Consider the following 17,763-nt stretch of genomic DNA (forward strand, 5'->3'; position numbering starts at 1 on the left):
TGGGTTAAGATTGGACCATAATACAAATCATATTTTTGGTAGACATACCTATAACAAGAAAGTCGTTCAACCTTATTGGTGCTATTAGCTCTTGTTCTATATTTTTCCATGATGAAACTTTATCCTCCTCCATCCAATAGCTAAGACTTTTTAGTACAAATGCCCAGTGATACAATTTAAAATTTGGACATGCCAATTCCCCATCCGACTTTTTGAATTATTGAGCTGACCACTTTATATTGGGTCATTTACCATTCCAAATATAGCAGTTAAGGAGTCCAGTTTTTGCCAATATCCTGCTGGAGGTGCAAGTGGGATCATTGAGCTGATAAAATTAATGCGGGGTAAGATGTTCATTTTAATGACCGATATACAGGCTGAGACTGATGCTGGCAGGTGTCTCCATCTATTAATATCCGCCTCTATATTTTTTTCAAAATTAAAGAGTAATTTATTTTAGCCACAGATGATAGGGAAGTATTAACTTCAATACCGAAGTAGAGGACCTCATTTGTAACCTTAATCTGGGAAGGGAGAGACACCTTACTTTTATCCATATTAATCAGCATCAGTGCTGATTTTGACAAATTAACTTTGTAACCTGAAAGAAATCCAAATTGCTCCAGTGTTTTTAAAACATAGGAGAGAATTTGTTGAACATTTGCCATATAAACTAGCATGTCGTCCGCGTAAAGTGATATTGAAAGCGATGTTGTACCTATTGTAATAGGGGAGATCTGAGGAGAGTTTCTAATTAAATGTGCAAGCTGTTCAATAGATATAGTAAAAACTAAAGGAGACAAAGGGTCCCCTTGTCGTGTGCCCCATCCTATGTCAAAAACCTCCCACACATACCCAGGCTGAAGGATTAGCATACAGTGTTTGAATCATATTGATAAATTTATCGCCGAAGTTAAATTCTTTTAGAACTCGCCAAAGATATGGCCATTCAAGACAATCAAATGCTTTTTCAGCATCTAGAAATAGCAGGCCACAGGCAGGCGGGATTTTATGTGTTGCACTCAGTATGTGTAAGAGTCGACGAATATTATCAGATGCAAGACGCCCCGTGATAAAGCCCGTTTCCCGGATGGTAGCAGCTGGAACAGTCGGTGGTTGGGGTGACTCGGGTCTCCAGTGATCCTTCGGGCCCTTTTTAACATGAATGCCAGCATCCATGAGATCTAGTAACACAGCACTAGAGAACATTGTGCTGAAACCGTAAGTCTCCATTTCACCGAGACATTGCATAAGAAATTCTATGAATGCCGCTGTTGGAAGACTTGATTTTTTGTGAATTTCACAATACCAGTTGATCCACGATGTCGTTTCAATGCAATTAAAAGTGATTAATACAGTTGTTGGTATTATGGCCAAGAGAGAGTGGATATTTGGATAATGAGGAATCAAGGGACATGGGAATGTGGCGGAAAAGTGGGACTGAGGTAAAAGACTAGCTGCTGCCTGACCGAATGGCAGAGCATGGCATGTGAGGCTCATGGTCTAATCCTGTTCCCATTTCTCATGCTGTACCGGACAGACTTTTATATCAGGTTGCGGAAAAATTAAAATGTTTTAATCTTTGCAGTAATACTTCAGGAGTAATAATAGTCCCAAGCAGGAGGGAGTATTTCATCTATTCTTACAATGTTTTATTTTCTGCCTTGTTAAGGTCTATGTTGGCCATTGTGGAATACTTGTGTAAAGAACGGCCAAATCAATACCGTGCAACAGGATCTGACCATCATTCCCTCCTGCCTACCTGCACCTAACTCGTTCATTTCCATAAAATTAACCGTGAGTGCTTCTGGCAGAAAGAACAGCACAGCTGAGAAGTGTCTGATCCTCACCAAGAAGGGCAGAAAGGGACTGGATGTCAGGTATGGACTGAAGGTTACTAGAACAGAGGTTAACTAGTGAGCCAGGTCACATTGGTCTACAGTTTATTTATGAAAGACAAGTCAGTTACAATTTTTGTGTGTTTGCATCATAAGCCAGTTACAACAACAATATCACGGTGATGTTGGAACATTCTGACCCGAGCACAAACCCCAGCCTATTGTCAGTGTGGTGCAGAGCAGCTCCACAACCTGCAGGATGACTGTTTGGAAACCCCAATGGTTTGACACCTGTCTCACCAGGGGATGTTTACCATTCTGTGTTTCAACCCACCGGGGACCTGGTTCTCATTGTCCTGTGACACTCACTGCGGCCTTGGTTCCTTTTAAAATGAATGCCACCAGCATCTTCTTAGACCTGCTGGTGTTGGTGCTAACATGTTAGAATTGAGTTCACACTGAAGCATTTTATAACTTCCTTGCATATCGGCTCATAGTTTTTTTTATTTTAATTTTATTGTCCCAGATGTATTGCCTCCATACATTAACTTAGAATGATAATTAGTGATGAGCGTATGCCCTGTACAAAAGAAAGATAAGTGGACGCAAATAGGAACCCACACCAAGAACAGGGGAATTTTAAAGTACAAATGGCTGAAGTTTTAACTAGAATTGTTTTCTTTCCAGATATTATAAGGAGTTGTTAGTTTGGGAAATGTAGCTGTGTGAATTTCGATATATGTACTTGGTTATATTTAGACTTCAGTTTGGACCAGATCATCCAAGAATCTGATGTTTTGAGTTTGAAGGTCGAGTCAGATAAATACAACCTTAGATGACCAAAGCAGAGTGATTACCAGCACCTGCACCCAAGGAAGTGAACACTTCAATATCGGCCAGTTGTGATATGAGTTCTTTAAAGAGTTCATTATCATAACATTCCTTTTGCATTTGAAATATTTGAGCCATGCCCAGAATGATAAAAAGTTCCTCTATAGATGTGCATTGATTTTTTTTGAACAAACGATTCATTCTTTGAATGATATAAAATATCTGAATTTTATCTTGCCACAGACCATATGATGCTTGCATGTTATGGATTGCAAACTCTAAATCGGGGCTCCCAACCTGGGGTCCAAGACCCCCTGGTTAATGGTAAGGGTCCGTGGCATAAGAAAGGTTGGGAACCCCTGTGTCTAAAAGGATTGGAAAGGGATTTGTTGAGAAAATTATAGTGACGGCTCTGAGAGTATTATTCAGAAAAATAAATCCTTGGATTACTTCAGGATAAAGAACGCAAGCTGAGCAACAATATCTTCTCACTTGACTTCTTGTGATGGGGCCCTGATGTGGGGGATGTAGCTGAATTATGAAACAGCGACCAATAGATAACAAAATATAAAAAAAAACATTTTGCTAGGGTAATTTTAATGACTCAAACTTAGCAATTATTGTCTTGAAGATGAAGTTGACTGCAATTATCTTGTGCTATCTCTCAGGTGTAAGGGCAACTGCAATCCAATCGATCCTTCAGAAGATGTTACATTAATTGTCTCTTGTCAAAACTGCGAGAATACAATCAAGTATAATTGGTACATGGTTAATCCTTCAAACTCTGAGGTAAAAGAAGAAGCCAGGCTACAATCTTTTAATCGATAACATCTAAATGTTGTAATTCAAATTGCTTTTCAGAATCCATTGATTTGCATTTTTTATACTTTAGATCAACTTGCCTTCTGTTTGTAATGTCAAACAAGGAAACACTGCTCTGGAATCATTGGTATTAATGAAGGAAAATACAAGCACTCTGGTTTTGGGAGAAGAGGAATTGGATGACTCTACTCCAACATTAAAAGTGAGGGCAGTGGGTAAGTTGAATTGATCTCCTTCTTTTAAAATCATTGAGGTTACTGATCATCTGATTCCTCTCAAAGAGCCTGATAGTGAAACGCCTTGTGTTGTGCGTCAATATTGTTAAATAATCCAAGCAAATGTTTGCCGTCTTCAGCTCAAAAACTGGGAATGGCCAAGTGGAAAATGCATCATATCCTCTGACCTAAATGAAAGTGGGTAATCATTCATAGCTAGTAAGTCTGGATTAGCAGGAAAGAAAGAATTGAAAACCAGAACTAGAGGTAACATACAGTACACTTGCAGGCTGTCTGAAATCTTCTCCTGAGTGTCACAGCACACACTTTGAGTACCAACAGAAGATCAGGTTTCAGAAACAGGTAACTGACGTGTTATAATACAGTTTAAAATACTAGTTTATTCAGTGTCTACAGGGATAGGAGACTGTTGGCTCATTTATTCAGTACTGTTCCCTTTTACACTCTATCTGATCACTGCTCCAGATATAATTGACTTTTGCAATCAATTTGATGGTTGAACTACATGAGAGAACCTCTACATACACAACATGCTGAAGGAGCTCAACATGTCAGGCAACATCTATGGAGGGGAATCAAACAGTTGTCGTTTCTCATGACAGTGGCTATATTTCATTAGGAATTTGAGGAAGATTGGTATGTCACCAAAGACACTTGAAAATTTCTACAGGTATACCGTGGAGAACTTTCTAACTGGCTGCATCACTATCTAGTATGGGATGGGGGGGGGGCACTGCACAGGATCAAAATAAGCTGCAGAGAGTTGTTAACTTGTTCAGCTCCATCATGGGCATTAGCCTCCAGGATATCTTCAAGGAGAGATGTGCATCCAGCACATGACTTGTTCTCATTGCTACTATACGGGAGCCAGAAGGCACACACTCAATGATTCAGGATGCCGCAAAGACAACAAATTTCAAGATATTAGACCTGATTCTGATTCAGATCGCTTATATCACTCCATAGATGCTGCCTGAGTTCCTCCAGCAGACTGTATATATTGCTCAAGATTTCTAGCATCTACAGGATCTCTTCTGCTTATGAGGGAATTTATAATGTTATGAGCCTGCCTATGCACCTCAATTAAAAAGACCCTCACCCACAACTTGTCCACCTTCGTCTGGGCAATCTTCCAGGTATTGAAGGCAAAGGATAAATTACTTATTGAAGAATTTCTGTTTGCAAAGGATAGGTTACTTATTGAAGAATTTCTGTTTACAAAGGATAAGTTACTTATTGAAGAATTTCTGTTTGCAAAGGATAAGTTACTTATTGAAGAATTTCTGTTTGCAAAGGATAAGTTACTTATTGAAGAATTTCTGTTTGCTTAAAAGTTACAGAATACGATGAGCAAATATATTTGCTAATGTGTTGTTTCCTCTCAGGGATCAGCGACAATGGGTATTACAGATACAAAGATTATATTGTTAGTATGAGGCCACCACCTCCAGTGCCGTCCTGCAACATATCTCCAAGAGAAGGATCAGCTGTCTCCACAAAATTCAGCATCAAATGTGGGGTCAACTGTAGCTCTCACTGCAGATCATCAGGCCTTACCTACTGTTTTTTTGTGAAACCAGGTAATAGCCTTGGCGTTCACTCAGCAGTATTTTATATTAGAAATTCATCAATATGTGCCGACACAATTTACCATGCACGTGTCTCTAGGGGACGTGCACAATATGTCTTAAGCTCAGAAAAATGCAATTGGACAACTTGCTTCACGGCTCCCTTTTGTGGAACAGATTTTAACTGTTTTATATTTCTAGTTTGCTTTTTTAAACCACACTGGTTCCAATCATAACTCTAGGATGAGAAGCATCATCCAGACGATGTGTAGAATTTTCAGAAGGAAAACCCAGAAATAAAGGGCATGACTCAATTTGAAATTAACAGATTCCATTTGCTGCCAGAATTTAATAGATTTTAAATTGGGATTTACTTTATTTCTGGTAGTTCAGAGAGAAAAACGTGAACTTTTAGCCCAGCAGCAGATCATTTAGTCCAAAATCTACTGCGTACTCTCTGAAGCTCTCTCCTTCGAGTCTGCCTATATCACCTTCCCTTTGAGAGTTACTGGTGAATGTGCTTGAATTACCCTTTCAGACAGTGCTTTGCAGATCACACAGCTTTCAATGTCTTTACAGATATTCCATTACACTGTGGACCACAGCCAATAATGCCACCTACTTACCTACCAATGGGGGACTCAAATAATGATGACCAGCTGAATATCACAGTCACTGTCAGAGATAATTTGGGCTCCTTAACCAGTGTTGTCATAACAGCAATGGTATGTTGTGTTCTTCGCTTTGGGAAAATGAATTCCCTGAAATAACTGTGGATTTCTAAGCAGGGGAGACAGTGTTGGTCCGGGGGTTAGAGTTGGGGAATGGGAATGCATTGAAACATGATTTAAGGTCTATAGTCAAATGAGATCAACAACAAATTCTCAGATGGACAATTAGTTTTCGGTGTTTTCTTTCCTGTTGTCAATTGGCGGGTGGGTAATATGTTACATTTTTTTGTAAGGGAGAAGTTGGGAATTTAGGATCTGATGTCCTTGTTGGTATTATTCTGTGTGGGTGAATCTGTTTTTGTGTGTGAGCAAAGGGGTTGGGGGTTTTGATGCTGTTCTGCAAATTCTATTTGGTGTTCTTTTCTGCAAGGACAGGTTGGATTTGTTGTTATTGTTGCTGTTTTGTTTCTGTGAGGGAGGGGGCTGGGAACTTGATGTTATTGTTTATTTTTTTGTGAGGGTGGGGACTGGGTATTTGATGTTACCATCGCTGTTTTTTTGTTGGGGGGGATTTGGGGTTTTTGGGGTTGTGGGTGATCTGTTGGTTTTTTGTGCAAGGGAGGGGGTGGGGGATTTGGGAGTTTGCAAGTTTTGTTTCTCTTTCTTTTTCATGTTGGGAGAGGAGTGATTTTTTTTCAACAACTTCCATGGTTTTTCTGTATTTCATGGCTATCCGGAGAAGATGAATATCAGAGTTGTATTGTACATGCCTACGTTGACAATAAAATGAACCGTTGAACCTTTTGAACCTTTAACAACAGAAGGGTTAGACATAGCATGAAGGATTTACTGGTTCCCTTTTTGACAGACACTGCTTAAAATGCTGATTATTTCCTCCATTTTTAGCTTTCGTATGAGAAGTGTTCTTTGTGTGTAGTTTTTCATTGATTCTATTGTATTTTCTTGTTCTATTCTAATGTGAGTGCCTGCAAGAAAATGAATCTCTGTTTTATTTATTTATTTTTGAGATACAGAGTAGAGACGGCCCTTCAGTGTAAGAGACTGAGATTCAGATTCAGATTTGCTCATTTATCACATGCACATTGAAACACAAAGGTACATAAAATCTCAAGGCTCATAGGTTAGGTGGATAGCCACAATCTTTTATCATGGTAAAGGAGTCCAAACTAAAGGTGTAGATTTAAGATTAAAAGGGAAAAAATTATTAAGATCCCGAGGGGCATCTGTTTCACTCAGAGTGTGATAGGGATGTGGTGTGAGCTGCCAGAGGAAGCCTTAGATATGGTACAATTACACTATTTGGACAGGTACAGGGATAATAAAGGTTCAGAGGGATATAGGCCGAATGCAGGGAAATGGGACTTGCTCAGGTAGTCATCTTGATGGAGATAGGCTGTGTTTTATGACTATCAGGTTGGTCTAGTGGACAAGGAGAAGTTTAAGCATATTGAAGTTAACCTTTTTTATAAAAAAACTTCTGTGTATAATCCACAAGCAGTGCTAAGAGCACTTATCACTTCCCACTGGTTGCACATGGGAAATCAAGTATTGAGTTAACAAGTAGGGGTCTGGAAATTAAAACTTCCCAAGCTGCATCTGCCAGCATTTTGTCATCAACCCTGCCTTTTGCTTGCTTGCTTTACTGTGAGGTAAATCTGGGCCTTCAGGTGCAGCATTGGAAGGAGCCGATGTCCTTCTGGACAATGGGGTGTAAGACTGGCACTAAGGCTTTTGCTGCCAAGCCTGGCATTCCCTGCCCATCCTAGATTCATTGGTTTATTGGATAGAGTCAATTGCTCAGCTTGTGAGCTCCAGGTGCAACACACTGCAGGGGTGGAGGGAGAGGCTGATACAAAATGGACACTCAGGAGATCCTTAGCCACATGGATGTGAGAAAAATGGAAGGACATGGACTGTGCAGGAGGGAAGGGTTAGAATAATGTAGGATTATATACTGTAGATTAGCACAACTTTGTGGGCCAAAGAGCCCATACTGTGCTGTACTGTTCTACGTTGTATGTGCTGGTCTGTTTTTATAAGGGAAGCTATAAAGAAACTTATTTGAGCTTTTATGATACCTATCAGCTTTATTTTCACTTTTACTGATACCAGTTTTTCCACAATATTAAGATATAAAATTTATTTTCTCTAATTTTCTTATGTAATACGTTGACAGCAGTTGAGAGTCACGGGTAAAATGGAGGACGTTGTATCAGCAATAATCTTATTACATTTATTCTGTTCTCGCTACAGGTTCATGAATTCTCAAACAACAGGGAGGATGAAGATCTGGCAACACTCCTCTCAAAGAACCTAATGAATGAAACGTCCAACAGTTTTTCACAAATCCAACTGTTTGAATCTGTCGCTTCTGTACTGAATCAAAAGTCTCATACAGGAGACTCAGACAAACTGACTCTGAATATCAAAAAGCAGGTATGTTCTGTGGAGGAAATAATAAATGTATAAAACATCAGTAAGTCCTTAATAAAGGTTCAAGCTCATAAAAGCCAAACATTCCCAAGCTACTTTTGTGAGAATTGATCTAGTAACTTTGAAATTTCCAGGACTTGTTTATACATACTGATTACTGTAACGTTGATGCCCATGAATCCACAAAGTGCCTTATATGAGTCCCTACATTCCAGGATCCGGACCCACTCAGGTGATACTAGCACCAAAGGGTGATGCTTAGTGCATGACCAAGGGAATATTACACTGTTGGAAGTGCTGTCTTTCAGATAAGATTTTAAACCAAGATCTCTTTTGCTTCAAGACGAGCATGAAGGATTCTGTTTTGAACAAGAAAGCATTTAACCCCAACGCCCCGACCATAATTTTATTCCTCACTTATTGCAAACAGAAAAATTCATCATTAGCATGCTGAGATTTGAGAAATTCTGCAGTGTGTTACTCGGCTGATTCTTTTCTCATATTTACATTAGTGACTATGCTTCATTTACAACTTACTTTGAACTTTAAAGATTTCAAAAGTAATCTGTTGGCTAGACTTTCTTGAAAGGATGCGAAAGGACTAGCTAGAAGTCACTAATTATCTCAAAATCTTGCCTTACATCAATAAAATAACCACATTTGCTCTCATCACTTAATGAAAGGGAAGAACTTTGCAATCTGGAAGTACATTTTTAAGGGCTTCAATCTGTTGAAACAGATCAACCTTTATTCCAGAGTACTTTAGATAAATATACAGTATATTCATTAGACAAGGAAGAGGTTGTTGAAGATTAATGCAATTGTATCTAATTGTGTTTCCTTCCACCAAAACCACATCGAAGCTGAGGGAAACAATCCTCTCCAAATTGTCCGTTGTGGATGTCTCATCACTTCACAAAGTTCTTGAGGTGTCTGAAGTTCTAAAGCAGCTAACGCACTGGTCTGATGAACTGACATCTACATCACAGGTACCGAGCACTGGATTAATGGTTCAATTTAATATCAGAGATTGTACACAGTATGCGACCTACAATTCTTACTCTTTGGAGACATCCACAAAACAGAAGAACCCCCCCCCCCGCCAATGAATGAATGACAGAAAACGTTAGAACCCCAAGGTCCCCCTCCCCCTTACGCAAAAGCATCAACTCTCCCCTCTCCCCCCCCTTGCTTCAGGAAAAGCATCAGCATGCCCCCCCCTCCATGACCTACCATGCAAGGAATAGCAAAACCTCTGGCGGCCATGATCTGAAGTCCATCACAAAACCACTGTCTATCCCAACACTTCAACATCCCACAGACTGTCTCTCTCTCACTACAGGTTCTAATCTCTTCTAACTTGATCAGAATCATTTCTGGACTGCCGTGCTCTGCTGTTGAACTCTTGTAATGGAGTGCAATGCAGTGGCAGAATAGTAGAAACAAGGCATTTTCTTCAGATGCTCACTTTCATACTTATGCATTGCCTGAAAATGAATCAGAGAAAGCAAGATAAAAATGCAGATATATCATTAAAGCTGTGATCTGTTCAGCTGTGCTGAGGCAAAACTATATATTTTTCTGTTTCTCTGAAGTTGGACGCCAGTGCAACCCTGGAGAATGTGGGTAAATCATTGCTGACTGTGGGTGGCGAGAACCCTAAGAAAAGGATGGAGGCAACAGAAGTGTTATTTAATGTGGTAAACAACATTCTGGAAGCTTTAGTAGAAAACGATGAATCGGACAGCATGGTTCCAGATACAGTAAGTATGGTTCTACTGAGGACCAAAAATCATAACTGAAATAATAACCCACCATTAATTGATAGCATCCATGCTATGTCATAGTCATAGTCATAGTCATACTTTATTGATCCTGGAGGAAATTGGTTTTCGTTACAGTTGCACCATAAATAATTAAATAGTAATAAAACCATAAATAGTTAAATAGTAATATGTAAATTATGCTAGGAAATAAGTCCAGAACCAGCCTATTGGCTTAGGGTGTCTGACTCTCCAAGGGAGGAGTTGTAAAGTTTGATGGCCACAGGCAGGAATGACTTCCTATGACGCTCTGTGTTGCATCTCGGTGGAATGAGTCTCTGGCTGAATGTACTCCTGTGCCCACCCAGTATATTATGTAGTGGATGGGAGACATTGTCCAAGATGGCATGCAACTTGGACAGCATCCTCTTTTCAGACATCACCGTCAGAGAGTCCAGTTCCATTCCCACAACATCACTGGCCTTACGAATGAGTTTGTTGATTCTGTTGGAGTCTGCTACTCTCAGTCTGCTGCCCCAGCACACAACAGCAAACATGATCGCACTGGCCACCACAGACTCGTAGAACATCCTCAGCATCGTCCGGCAGATGTTAAAGGACCTCAGTCTCCTCAGGAAATAGAGACGGCTCTGACCCTTCTTGTAGACAGCCTCAGTGTTCTTTGACCAGTCCAGTTTATTGTCAATTCATATCCCCAGGTATCTGTAATCATGTTATCAAATCTATTTTTTCATTTCAGCAAAGAGTCGTATCAGAGAATTTACTGGATACCATTGACCATTTGCAGATAGTGGCATTAAATGATGCAGTAGCAGATGAAGAACCTATTCTCATGACAATGCCCTCAGTTAGAATGTTTCTACAGAGGTAAATGAAAATTTATACAACCTATTTTATGCTTAATGAGCCCAACAGGGTTTGTGATGAATTTAAGTAGGTATATATTCTTACTGAAAAGTAGACCTTACCTGGTGAACAAATATCCAGAAGGTAAGTTCTCAAGGTCAAGGCTGAGTTCATTATTTATGCTTGAAGTCCAAGATTATCCATTAATCATGATAGATTTTTCAAATTTATTGCCCAGCATCTTGACAATTTATTGTCACAGTGGGGGACACTGGGAACGGACCCAAATGCAAGACACAGACACTGAAGTACTAGGAACAGGACTTGACTAGAGTAGGGACGTGACAGGATACAGACAAAGACAAGAACGCAGACTTGGGCTAGGACATGGACCTGGAGACTAGGTGAAGACATGATGAGGCTTGAGGCTGAATGGCTTGACTTACCCCACGGAGGCGAGGACAAGACAAGACAGATCCCCCTGCAGGGCAACGGCAGAACAACCTGACTTACCCCACGGAGGCAAGGTCAAGAAGAGACAAACACCGAAGAGCGACAGACAGTTTCATCTCTGCAACAGGGTTGCTCCGAGTCCCAGTTACGGCCAGCAACCTCGACTGGCTACAGAAACAGTCAGATCCCTACCTAGCTTGGAGTGGCTGACGGTCATTCAGCAGGCCTGGGAAACGGCCGAATCCATACTGCAAAGACAGCTCCAACTACCGACAGCAAAGCTCCATGAAGCGATGGATCTCCAACGTGGCCTAAAGATGGCAAGAGGCCGCTTTAGCCTTCCACCGGCAGGTTGCTCCCAGGGGATCTTGACAAGACGAACCAGCACCCCACACTCGACCCCAAGGCTACTTGTATTCCAAGCCTCAAGATGGGAATCAGGTGCCTATGATTAACCCAATCGAAATACGGGACAGCTGGAAGACCCGGAGTCCTGAGCGCACGGATCGGACCATGAATCGGAATACGGACCCAATGGACCGGACCATGACATTTCTATCAACAACATAATGTTAAAATGAACAAAATAAAGTTACTGAATCTCAATGATGCAACTATTTTAATAATTTCCTTGTAGTGATGAAACAGTGAGTAGAAAGTTTACAACATTTCATGGAGGGAAATGGCTGAAATCCATAAAAAAACTTTAAACTATGCTGATTTGTCTTTCTCCCCATGAAATTTCAAACTAAAATGGGTTAGTCCCAGAGTAACACCTGGGAAACCACACGTGTTAGTTCAGTGCTGTTGATAGGATCTGGTGCTGCTTCTCTGTTGTAACCTTACAGGAAAATCAGAGAGTCCTCTGTTACGCAGCTGCTGGGGATAAACCGTGACACTAGCCCGTCCATCCTCCTCCACACCCTCTTTGCGAACTGGCAGTGTGCAAAGAGGTGGGTCACAGACTCCTCCTCACTGCAGTCCTCCCGTGGGCAGTGGGGTGCGGAGACGACGTTCCGGGCGTACAGGAGGGCTCTGACTGGGAGGGCCCCTCTCACCGCCAGCTCTGATCTACGGGCTGTTCCCGGGGACGCACACGGAGACCAACGTCCGGTGCTGCTGGCAGATCATCAACTCGGTGAAAGACGCTCTTTGGTCGGCCCGAAACTTGATGATCTACCAGCACATGGAGATGTCCGTGGGAGAATGCTGCCGACTGGCACATTCTCGGCTGCAGGAGTACGTGCTGAGGGACGCACTGAAACTTGGTGCAGCCACCGCAAGGGCCCGGTGGGAAAGGACCACAGTATAGGTTTCTCCACCCGTGGGAGTGGGAGGGGTCGGAGGGCGGGGAGTATACCCCTCATCAATGATATGGTAAGCTGAACTACTGGAGTGCCACGTGGGTGGCTATAAATACAGATATGTACTGTGTATAATGGAAACGTATGTAAAGGATGAAAAGTTATTGAATGGTTTATTGTATATATTTATTTTTGAATAAAGTATATTTTGAAATAAAAAAAACCTTACAGGAAAATGGAAAACCAAATTGAAGAACTGAAACTGTTATACAGGAAACAAGCATGCTGATGTTTGAAGTGAAAAAAATTCGAGAGCAAAAGTGGCGAAGTAGTAAAGTTTCAATTCTGAGGGTTCAGACAGTAAAAAGTAACAAAATAGCTGATGGGTCAATAATCAGAGGGTACATGAGAAAAAGCTTATGTAGCCAGTTGGATGGGTATGTGCTGCATGATGGGAGGAAAGGAAGATAGGGGGGAGAAAACTACTGATCTGTTGGTTCAATATTAGCGGTTAAAATTAACGCTGCAAGCAGCAAATTGTGAACTACGCTCAGTGGTCATTTGAATAGGTACAGGAGTACAAGCGGGTGTGATTTTTTTTTCGCTGTTGTAGCCCATCCACTTCTTGGTTCAACATAGTGTGGATTCAGAGATGCTCTTCTGCACACCACTGTTGTAACATGTGGTTATTTGAGTTTCTGTCGCCTTCTTGTCAGCTTGAGACAGTCTGGCCATTTTCCGCTGACCTCTCTCTGTCAGTACAGGGTGTTTGTGCCCACAGATTTTCAGCACCATTCTTTGTAAACTCTTTGTTGTGCATGAAAATCACAGGAGGTCAGCACTTTCAGAGATACTCAAACAACCCTGTCTGGCACCAACAATCATTCCACAGTCAACGTCACTTAGATCACATTTCTTCCCCATTCTGATGTTTGGTCCGAACAAGAACTGAACCTCTTGACCATGTCTGCATGCTTTTATACATTGATTTGTTGTCATATGATTGCCTGATTAGATATTTGCATTAACAAACAGGTGCACAGGTGCACCTAATAAAGAGACATTTTGAACCATTTCACCAATCAACTTCCCAGCTCTTTGCTTCATCCCTCTCCCTTCAGGTTTCACCTATCACCTTGTGATCCTCTCTCCCCTCCCCCCACCTATTGAATCTACTTCTCAGCCTTTTTTCTCCCGTTCTGCTGAAGGGTTTCGGCCCGAGACGTCGATTGTACTCTTGTCCATAGATGCTGCCTGGCCTGTTGAGTTCCTCCAGCGTTCTGGGTGTCTTGCTGGGATTTCAGCATCTGTGGATTTTCTGCTGCTCTCTCTGAACTTCTTACTGGGCTGTGCAATTTTTTGTTTCTCTGGCTTGGACCGATGGTTTGCCTGTATTTAACCAGCAGGGGGCATCAGGAGGCGAGGAATAAAAGATGTTGCCTGTAGATGAGCAATATATAACATCCTTTATAAAAGAATAAACGTTATCCTTATCAGTCACATGTCCACAAAAACACGAAGTGAAATGCATCATTTTGCGGCAGCAACCTTCACAGTCTGAGGAAGTGCAGGGGGCAGCCTGCTGGCGTTGTTATGTTTTTGGTGCATGATTGCATGCCCAAAGCTTACTAACTCCAACCCATACATCAATTTGGAATGCGGGAGGAAACTGGAGCATGCAGGATATACCCACATGGTCATGGGGAGAATGTACAGACCCCCTGCAGACAGCAGAGAGAATTGAACCCAGATCAGTGATCGACAGCACAGTAGACACTGCACTACCCACTACACCACTGTGCACCTTGCATTATTATAAACAAGGTTATTACAGTAGGTATGGCAGACTTTTTTTTTTAGATTATGAGGACACGCAGTCCTCTTTTACTATCATTTAGTAATGCATGCATTAAGAAATGATACAATATTCCTCCGGTGTGATATCACAGAAACACAGGACAGACCAAGACTGAAAAACTAACAGAACCACATAATTATAACATATAGTTACAACAGTGCAACAATACCATAACTCGATGAAGAATAGTCCATGGCACAGTAAAAAAGTTCAAAGTCTCTCGAAAGTCCCACATCCCATGCAGACGGGAGAAGGAAGAAAACTCTCCCTGCCATGCCCAATCACAGTCCAACTCTGAGTCGTCCAAAAACTTCGAGCTCTGATCAGCCCTCTGACACCGAGTACCAAGCACCGTCTCTATCCGAACGCTTTGACCTCAGCCTCGGTCGCCAGCAGCAGGCAAAGCCAGGGATTTTGGAGCCTTCCCTCCAGAGACTCTTGATCACACAGTAACAACTGCAGCGAAGCCAGGCATTTCAGAAATTTCTCCAGATGTTCCTCTGCTTCTCACGTCTGTCTTCATCATTTGAAGAGGTTGCTAAGAAAGATTGTGTGCTGAGGAAGTTTAGAGACAATGATTCTGTGGGGAAAGTTCTTACTACAGTGTGTCACATCGCAGTGATGACGGATTTAGACAAACGAGGCCTGTTCCTCAGAATACAGGGGAGGATGTTGCTTCTGTAAAGTTTTTCTGAGAATAGACTTTTCACCGAAGGACACGTCTTTGCCCCCTGCACTGAGGTTCAGACCCTGTCTGAGGGCCCAGTTGTGGAGATAGTGAGTAAGTGAGTGCTCTCAGTAGTGTCATTACCCAAGGCGCCCATCGCACAAGTATGTCAAAAGCTAAATACTGGGGATTCTACTTCCAGGAAGTCATGGCACACTCTGAAGTCTTCAGAAGGTGTCTATCTAGCAAGGAGTGAACTCTGGAGATGCCCAGCAAAGTCCGGAGTTTGGTCAAATTTCCCCCTAATGTATGGGTTTCAATAGGTGCATTTAATGACAGAGAAATGTATACAATATACATCCTGAAATTCTTTTTCTTCACAAGCATCCACGAAAACAGAGGAGAATGAATCTCCAAAGAATGAATGTGTCACACGTGTTAGCATGAATTGCAATTGCAAGCCCATGGACCAAATTTACCCAGAAAAGATTGCTAATTATTGGCAAATGTTGAAGGCTCTCGGCCCAAAATGTCAGTTGTTTATTCCCTTACAAAGATGCTGCCTGACTTATTGAGTTCCTCCAGCTTTTTGTGTGAGTTGCTCAAGATTTCCAGCATCTGCAGAATCCCTTGTGTTTATGGCAATCGGTTCCCACTACAGTATTAGTTTAGCAATTGTACGTGAGATGGTTACCCAGCTAATTTTACACCCATTCTATTTCAACAGAACACCTAAGCTGTTACATAAATTTCATCAGATTTGTATCTGAAAACTTACTGCATGTTAATTTGACCACTGAGAGTATAGAACAATGGTTCATGAAAATCATCATCACCTTTCTGCTGTGAAATCACACAAGATTTAGTAGCAATCACTCGGGTTGACTATGATGTCCTCCTAGTGCCTGCTGGTGGGTCTTCAGGTGGATGTATTCTGGTGCAGTGTAGGCAAGAGAAAGTGGTGGTTGTAGTTAATGGTTCGGTCTTTTGCTTGTTCAGTCTCTCCTTTCCCAACAAGATTTTTTTATCAGCAGACAGAAAGAAAAAAGAACTTGCATTTCTTTGCAATGATCTTAAGCCAGAGATAGAGAGTTAAACAAGAGGCCATCATCTAGCCTTACAACGATCGGATCCAGAGGTAACAAAGGTGGTGGATATTGGCTTCAAGAGAGGATGACTTAAGGCAGGACTGGAGTTGGATGACAGTGTGAAATCTTTATGAATTTGCTGATACATGGTTTGGAATACTTGGGATTAAAATCCAAAAATAAGGAGACCAATACACAGAAAACTGAATTGTTAACATGTTACTGATGAATATTTTGATTTTCCTGTTTTGTGTCGATCAATTAAGAATATTTATTAGTTGAAGGTGCTGTTATTCCCTGTATTTCTAGACTCCCGGCTGACAGCATGGAATACAATTCCACCACGGTTTCGGATTTGGCTGCAGCAAGTTTCACCCTTCCAACATTACCGTCGCTGAGCATGAGCGGGGATATAGACACTCTGGATGTGCGGGTGGGTTCTGCACCTTACATGAAACTGCTCCAACCAAGTAACACATGGGTTTCACCCTGAGTGTTAGCAAATTAAACCCTTGTTTACTTCTGAACTGAATGTAATAAATATAGCAAATTAATGCACAGGAACACAGAAAGTGAAATATGATTTTTGAAATAATTAATTTATTAGCTGTAGTAGTAACTAAGCTACTGTCCTGTTCCTGGATTTGTTCTACAAGCAATGAGTTTGTTTCTTCACTTATTCAGGCTCCTTCCTGCACCTCTTTTCCCATTACTTTGATAACAATATTACTGTTACTTCTTGCCTCCTCACAACAAACTGAAAATTGCATTAATGTCACTACAAATTTCTATCCAGTTCATTCTTTTACATGGTTTGTAGCTGACTCTACCTCCCTTTCTTAACACCTCCATTTCCTTCTCGGGGGATAGGTTAGTGACTAATATCTATATTAACCCAAAGGTTCCCAAGGCTATCTCCATGGCATCTCTTCTCATCTTGCTTCCTTTCTTGAGTAAAGGACTACTTTCCGTTCTCACAATTTCCATCTCTGATATATCTGTTCCAATGAAGAACCTTGCCACGTCAGTTCTTCTGAGGTGTCTTCCTATTTCCTTAAGTGTGACTTCCCCTCAACCATAGCTGACAAGTCCCGTAAGTATGTACCATCTGTTTCCCACATCTCTACTCTCATCTAGCCAGGATACTGTCCTTACCTTCCACTCCATCAGCTTCCCACATTCAACAGATGATCCTGCATAATTACCAAAGGGACCATTCTCTCTCTGGCTTCCTGATCACTCTTCCATTACTACCACTCTTCTCTTGTCGCTTTTCACATCAGAGATTCAACTCTGTCCCTTCCCATCAGCCAAGGTCTCAAACAGCACTTCTGAGCAAAACA

The 17,763-nt window shown here is 41.5% G+C and overlaps 1 protein-coding gene across 4 annotated transcripts in view; it reads left to right on the forward strand.

Annotated features, from left to right (window-relative positions):
• Positions 1-17,763, forward strand: part of pkd1l2a (polycystic kidney disease 1 like 2a) — a 100,346-nt gene that overhangs the window by 16,490 nt on the left and 66,093 nt on the right. For 3 of the 4 annotated variants that reach the window (XM_063067122.1, XM_063067123.1, XM_063067124.1), the window contains 10 exons: positions 1,673-1,880; positions 3,338-3,458; positions 3,562-3,706; positions 5,113-5,307; positions 5,875-6,020; positions 8,241-8,423; positions 9,284-9,409; positions 10,016-10,183; positions 10,944-11,071; positions 16,730-16,853. In XM_063067122.1, coding sequence (XP_062923192.1) covers positions 1,673-1,880; positions 3,338-3,458; positions 3,562-3,706; positions 5,113-5,307; positions 5,875-6,020; positions 8,241-8,423; positions 9,284-9,409; positions 10,016-10,183; positions 10,944-11,071; positions 16,730-16,853 — 1,544 coding nt within the window. Of the gene's footprint in view, positions 1-1,672; positions 1,881-3,337; positions 3,459-3,561; positions 3,707-3,962; positions 4,070-5,112; positions 5,308-5,874; positions 6,021-8,240; positions 8,424-9,283; positions 9,410-10,015; positions 10,184-10,943; positions 11,072-16,729; positions 16,854-17,763 lie in introns of those variants that run through there. The other variant, XM_063067125.1, reaches the window with a different exon arrangement.

Source organism: Mobula hypostoma, chromosome 14, assembly GCF_963921235.1.
Source record: "Mobula hypostoma chromosome 14, sMobHyp1.1, whole genome shotgun sequence".
Lineage (NCBI taxonomy): Eukaryota > Metazoa > Chordata > Chondrichthyes > Myliobatiformes > Myliobatidae > Mobula > Mobula hypostoma.